The 6,968-nt window shown below is 55.6% G+C and overlaps 1 protein-coding gene across 1 annotated transcript in view; it reads left to right on the top strand.

The window, feature by feature from the left end:
- Nucleotides 1-6,968, top strand: part of LOC115534407 (tyrosine-protein phosphatase non-receptor type 14) — a gene marked incomplete in the record, with an annotated part of 36,713 nt that overhangs the window by 17,786 nt on the left and 11,959 nt on the right. The window contains 8 exon segments of the mRNA XM_030345388.1: nt 327-414; nt 870-958; nt 1,149-1,236; nt 1,598-1,680; nt 1,799-1,859; nt 2,496-2,574; nt 4,625-5,124; nt 5,705-6,968. The exon segment at nt 5,705-6,968 is cut by the window's right edge and continues 170 nt beyond it. Coding sequence (XP_030201248.1) covers nt 327-414; nt 870-958; nt 1,149-1,236; nt 1,598-1,680; nt 1,799-1,859; nt 2,496-2,574; nt 4,625-5,124; nt 5,705-6,968 — 2,252 coding nt within the window.

The following is a 6,968-nucleotide window of genomic DNA, read 5'->3' as shown; positions in this document are numbered from 1 at the left end:
GTTTGTGTTCTTGTTTGGATGTGTGTGTATGTGTGTGTTTTTATGCATGTGTGTGTGTTTTTGTTTGTGCGTGTGTTTTTGTGTGTGTGTGTGTGTGTGTGTTTGAATGTGTGCGTGGCAGTGTGAGCATGCGTCTGTGTGCATTTGTGTTTGCTTTTGCCATCGTGTGTCTGCGTGCGTGTACGCGATGTGACACACAACGATGGAAACATCAGTATTTGCATTGGCTCGATTGAGTGTAAGAAACAGCATGCAGCGTGTAACCACCCTTTGTTCGCAAACGATAAGGGATTTGACCCCTCTGTCCGCTGTGTGCCCCCCTCCAGTCAGATGCAGCCCGCAGAGGCTGAGCTGCTGTACATCAAAGAGGTGGAGAAGCTGGATGGCTTCGGCCAGGAGATCTTCGCCGCCAAGGTACTTGAACGCTAGATCACTTCAATGCAATCGCTTCCGATCCCGTCGCTCAGACCTGTGTGATGGCCACGCGACACTTAAAGGGGTGATGTCACGCCACCAGGTGTGATTGTGATTGGCAGTTGCAAGCCATTTAAAAATCGGTCTCTTCCGGTGATTTAGTGACATCACAAGGGGGCATGTGCACCTAGATTTAATGTTTGATGGATGAGCAACGTTTGCTTTGGTCCACTGGGTAGGCTGGTAGACTGATCCATCCGGTGGACACGCCCACTTGTGATGACACTACAACACAGGAAGGGGCAGATTTTCAAACGGCTTGTAACGGCTGAACACACTCACAACCTAGTTGCGTAATATCGCTCCCTCGAAGCTCAATTCAGCCCACATTCTTCAGTCAACGTGAAACTGTTTTCATTTGCACTGCCTCTGACTGTGCCTGCTCTGACCCCCAGGACAACTACACCAACGACATCTTCATCGGGGTGTCCTTCATCGGAGTGTTCGTCAAACACCGAAACGGAAGGTCCATCATGCTCCACAGGTCAGTTCTCCCGGAGGCTTGACCTTCCTGACAGTCGACCTTTGACCTTTGACCTCCCCCATGATCGCAGGTGCATTCCTTTGTTTTGTTTGTGCAGAAATACGAAAATGAAACCTCTATCTTGTGTGTTGTGTATTGTGTGTGTTGCATGTGTGTGTGTGTATGTGTGTGTGGTGTGTGTCTGGGCCAGATGGAAGGACATTGGTACAATAGGGCACAACAAAACAGCAATCACCGTGGAGATAACCAGCAAAGACGACACCATCACGTTTCACACGGTGAGTGTTGTGGCGGCCAGGAGTCCGTGTCAAGGTTGTTGAAACATGCACACATGCACACACACACACACATACACGCAAACACACACATGCACGCACACACGCATACACAAAGACATACAAGCACACACATGCATACACACACACACACACACACACACACACACACACACACACACACACACACACACACACACACACACACACACACACACACACACACACAGACAAACGACAAACTAGCGATAAACGTATGCTCATACGCACATACGCACACACTCATCAATGATTGCACGATAACCGATTTTGAGGGATGTTTTCAAACCTCTGTTGTCTGTTCTCCTTTCCTGTCCCTCTTTAGGACGATATGGAAATGTCCAAGTACATCGCTCGCTTGTTCAGCGCCAGACACAAGTTCTACAAACAGAACAACATCCTCGCAGAGTAAGCGTCCCAAGGGATCTTTGAAGTATTTATTTTGCACTTCCCTGCTCTTCCTCGTTCTCGTTTGTGAGTGACAGCTCCCCTGGTGTTCACACTTGGCTCCTCCCCTCTCCTCTAGGCCCGCCCACTCGCCTGCACCAATCAGGAGACGGCCCACATGGACCCACCGTCTCTCTCTGGTACCGCCATCTTTATTTTCAAACTAACCTCACCTCTGGAACGCAGAGTTAGCCTCTTCTGTTCGGCGCGTACTAAAATCACAGGCACTTTTATTTTAAACCTGCGCTTCCTTTCGGACGACCATGGGGTGGCCCCTGGGGTTCTGACCCTGTTGCCGGGGCGCTGTTGATGCGGTGGGATGGGTTGGGGATGGGCGGGGTGCGGTTCTTGGAAAGCCTTCGCAGGGCGTGGCACTGGTCCGACTCCCGGCTCACAGCGGCGAGGAACGCTGTGATTTGTGCGTCTGGTACCAGACAATGGCCGCGCTAAATGGGGCACAATGGGTCCTCAGTGTGGCCCTGCGTCTATGGGCCCCCACACGGGGCCCTTGGGACCAGAACCACGGCCATGGCCGCTCCAAGCCCGTTGCCCCCTAAAAAAGCTTTGGTGTATTTTACAATGGGTGTGAGCTGTCGGTTTAGAGTTATAAATAATAACACAAATATTGGTTGTTATATAAATGTATTTTTTTCTTACTGTAGATGCAGGACACATACTGTACGAGGCCTTGTATGATTTCAAACTTGTGCCACCCTCTCTGACGACATATAGAAAACAGCAATGAACAAAGGTGGTGGATGTTGATTGTTTTACAGCATCGACCACAGTCCTGCAACTTCCAGACCATGCACCCTCAGTATGGGGACCACTACCAGGACACACAGAGCTCTCAAGGTACTGACACACACCTGCAAGTACACAAAACACACACCCAACACACACACGTATACATCAAACTCCCACAATACACACACACATACCGACACAAACAAACACACGCATACATACAAACAAACACACAAAACACAAACACACGCACAAAAATTGACACAAACACACATACAAAACATTCACACGAATATACACACACACACACACACACACACACACACACACACACACACACACACACACACACACACACACACACACACTAATACACACCATTCTCTCTGCGACTGTTTAATCACACGGTTTAACAGTCTTCTTGCTCCACGAAAAACACCAACAAACGGGAACAAAACAACTTGAGGAACAACCCCAACAGAGCGCCGTGTGTGTTTTCCATCGCTCATGTGACTCACAGCCTATTTAAAGTTCCACCCGGCCAGCACAGAGCCCTGCATTGTGCCTGGCTCCTTCACACACACACACACACCACCCCGGTTTTTACTTTGTGGGGACGCGACACTTCAGAGGGCCTGGTGGAAACCGTTCTGGCCCGGGCTAGGGGGGGGGGGGGGGGGGGGGTAAAGGTCCCGGGGAAACAGAAGTTATTCCCGACTCATTGTGTGTGCAGTCGTACCCAGTCGGACCAAACGTGGATCTCTCCGGTCTCGTACTGCGTGGGTGTGAGGATTGACTCTCCCACCCGTGGGTGGGAAAATTCATCGTTAAACCCTGGTCTTATTAGAGGATGAATCACACTCTTTAAAACGTGTCTTTGCTAATCCCAGGTTGGCCTCTTTTATTCAACTTCACTATCCAGGAATGTTTGTGGTTCATGTTTGATGTTCCAAGAGTGTTTACGGTTCATGCTTGATGTTCAACCAAAGTGTCTTCATTTGAAAAAAACGTCTGAACCTTCACCTCAAGTTAATCTCAGATGTGCTTTGACTAGCCCCGTCTTCTATCTGTGGGCGTGTCTTAGGGAGTTGAAGGTGGGTGTGTCTTAGGGCATTGGTTCTCAACCTTTTTTGAGCAAACGCCCCCCTGACCTTACCCTGATCTTCTGGCGCCTGACATTTGAAATGCAACGGCCTTTTTGTGGAGACTACGCTCAGAGCAGCTGGAACTGAACAAGAAGAAGGAGGAAAACGGGCTATGAAATAAAATTTGATATTTTTTTCTTGCCATCGGCCATGTTTGATTGTGTTGTGTTGGTTATTGAACTGTTAACCCGCGAACTTGGGTTATGTTTATCAGCGTTACTATAGAGATCATGACGATAGCTGATGCAACGGGAGTCCGGGCGCGTGCAGGAACGAACCGCGCTGTATTATCACTGTTCCACTGCGCATAGACAGTAAAAAGTAGCTGAGACGGTAGAGGGGTTAGAAACCAATAAATGAAAATAGGCTAATAATTTCAGGTAGCTTATTCTTTCACCAAAAATAAAATAAAATAAAATAAAAGTTTAAAATCCCCCCCCTCAAAAATGGAATCACGTTCCCAGCGCCCCCCTAGGTTGTGCGAACGCCCCCCAGGGGGCGGTACCGTCCCCGTTGAGAAACCATGTCTTAAGGGAGATGAAGGTGGACATGTCTTGTGACAGAGTTGATGGTGGGCTTGTCTTGGGAAGCTGTGATGGAGTGGGCGCAGTGGCTGATGGGTATAAAATGAGCTGCGTAGCAAGTGGCACAGCTTTGTTCACAGTTCATCAGTTTCTCCTTTCATATCGCACTCTGGTCGAATACTTATCCATCACCATCACCATCACCATCACTACCAATCCCTCTCCCTCTCTCTCTCTCTCTCAACCTCTCACCCCCTCTCTCTCTCTCTCTCTCACTCTCTCTCTCACCCTCTCTCTCTCCCTTGTCCACCAACACACCAACATTGAGCGTATACGGTCTTATTTAACGCTGGACTGATCCAATAATCCCACAGGAGGAACTTGGTAAACCCTTGTGTTTAAACTCTTCGGTCGGGCAGTCTGCAGTAGACTGGCGGTCTGCGGTAGACTCTGCGTATGACCCAGGCTCCTCCTCCTCTCCCCTCACAGACAGCATCTTCCACGACGACCCGTACTACAAGTCGGAGACCAGCCTGGACCACCAGGGAGACTACGGCTTCCGCAACGGGGGGGGCGGGGGCGGCGACAGCAGGGGGGGCGTGGTTCCCAACGGCAGCATGTACAGCAGTCCAAGCCTGAGCTCCCTCAACCACTCCCAGACCTTCGTGCAGCCCTCGCCCATCTCCTCCACGCTCAGCATCCCGGGCAGCGAGCTGATGCGGCCCGACTACATCCCCAACCACCGCCACAGCACCATCATCGCGCCGTCCTACCGGCCCACGCCCGAGTACGAGGCCGTGATGCGGCAGAAGCGCCGCATGACGCCGACGCACCACGACCTCCACAGCCAGTCGCTGCGCAGCCTCAACATCAGCAACGCCTACGCATACCGCCAGCCCGAGGCGCTGGTGAACAGCCAGCCCGAGATGAGGGAGCGGGGGCCCTACCCCGGCCTAGGGGCCCCCAGCCCGGGCCCCTACGGACCCCAGGTACGGCGGATCGACAGTGTTTTGTTTGGGATTTGTGTGGGTCTTAAGGGGTGACCACGCAGTCGTGAACCTTTATGGTTCCGCCTCGGGTTTAAGTAAGCGGACCAATCACAGCCCTCGCTGCTGCGTCGCCTCGACGGAAGATTGGAAGGTGGGTCGGCTTAGCTCAGGAAGGTAGGGCAGTAGTCTTGTAACCGAAAGGTTGCTAGTTCGATCCCCAGCTCCTCCTAGCTGAGTGTTGATGTGTCCCTGAGCAAGACACTTAACCCTTACTGCTCCTGACGAGCTGGCTGTCGCCCTGCATGGTTGACTCTGCCGTCAATGTGTGCATCAACCGATGTAAGTTGCTTTGGATAAACGTCTGCTAAATGCCCTAATTGTAATTGTAATTGTAATTGTTAGAATTTTTGGAAGGCGCACGTCAGGACGCAAGGAGGGTCCGCTGGGACGTAAGGGGTCCGTAAGCCTCTTGTGTTGCGTGAATGTGGGACCATAATGAGCTCTTAAGTGTTGCGATGGCTCCGGTTTGTGGTTCTCACGCCCCTCTCTCTCTCTCTCGCGTGTTCCTCCGTCCCCACAGATCAGCTACAGTAAGCCGGTGTGTCACGGGCCCCACCAGGGGGGGCCAGCGAGCAGCCAGGGCCAGCCCGCCTTCATGAACGGCATGGGGGGGGGAGGAGGGGGAGGCGGCGGGGGAGGGGAGTGCGGTGGCGGCGGCGGTGGCGGCGGCGGCGGCGGCGGCGGCGGCGGGGGGGGCTCCATCTCCCACACGGTCAGCACGCCGGAGCTGGCCAACACCAAACAGCAGCACGGGGGCGTGGCCGCCGGCGTCTACGCCGCCACCGCCAACATGCTGCGCAAGCACATGTCCCGCCCGCCGCCGCCGTACCCCTCGGGCTCCTTCCGGCCCGCCACCAGCACCCCCGACCTGGCCAGCCACCGGCACCGCTGCATGGGCGGCAGCAGCCCCGAGCTGGTGACGCGCATGGTGCAGCTGTCGGTGAAGACCTTCCAGCCCGACAGCTCGGCCGTGGTGCACCAGTCGCTGCAGGAGGTGAGCGAGCCGCTGACCACCACCGCCGCCAAGCAGCGCTCGGCGCTGGCCAAGAGACACAGCATGGAGGTGATCAGCAGCATGAGGCCGGGCGGCGGCGGCGGCGGCGGCGGCGGCGGCGGCGGCGGCGGCGGCGGCGGCATGGAGGGCATGCTGATGAAGGGCATGACCGCCCAGCTGCACCGCAGGAACACCCTCAGGGAGCAGGTCATGCATCCCCCCCAGCAGCAGCAGCAGCAGCCGCCGCCGCCGTCCCAGTCCTCCCAGTCCCAGTCCTCCCAGTCCCAGGCCTCCCAGCCCTCCCAGCCGCAGCAGAAGGCCATGCAGGCGCCCGTCCAGAAGGCCACGGAGCCCCCGCCGGGGGTCCCGGCGGCCTACCAGCACCAGAAGACCCTCTCCAACGCCACCATGCTGATCCACAGCAGCGAGAGCGAGGAGGAGGAGGAGGAGGAGCTGGACGTCCAGATCCCGGGGGACCACGTGAGCATCAGCGCCCAGCTGCAGGCCGCGCTGGCCAACCTGCCCAACAAGCCCCCGCCCGAGTACCCCGGCCCCCCGCGGACCCCCAGCGGCGGGCCCCAGATGCGGAGCCACGCCCCCCACCACCACGGCCACGCCCCCCCCCACCACCAACACAACCACAAGCAGGGGCCGCAGAACAACCAGGGGCCCTCGGACCACCAGGGTCACGCCCATGCCCAGGCCCAGGGCCGGGGGTCGGGCGCGGGGCAGAGGGGGGCGGAGAGCGGGGGGGGGTCCGGAGGGGGCGGCGGCGCCGGGGGGACGCTGG

The sequence above is a fragment of the Gadus morhua genome, chromosome 21, assembly GCF_902167405.1.
Source record: "Gadus morhua chromosome 21, gadMor3.0, whole genome shotgun sequence".
NCBI lineage: Eukaryota > Metazoa > Chordata > Actinopteri > Gadiformes > Gadidae > Gadus > Gadus morhua.
The sequence above is the reverse complement of the archived record's forward strand: the minus strand, read 5'-3'. Positions and strand labels throughout refer to the sequence as shown.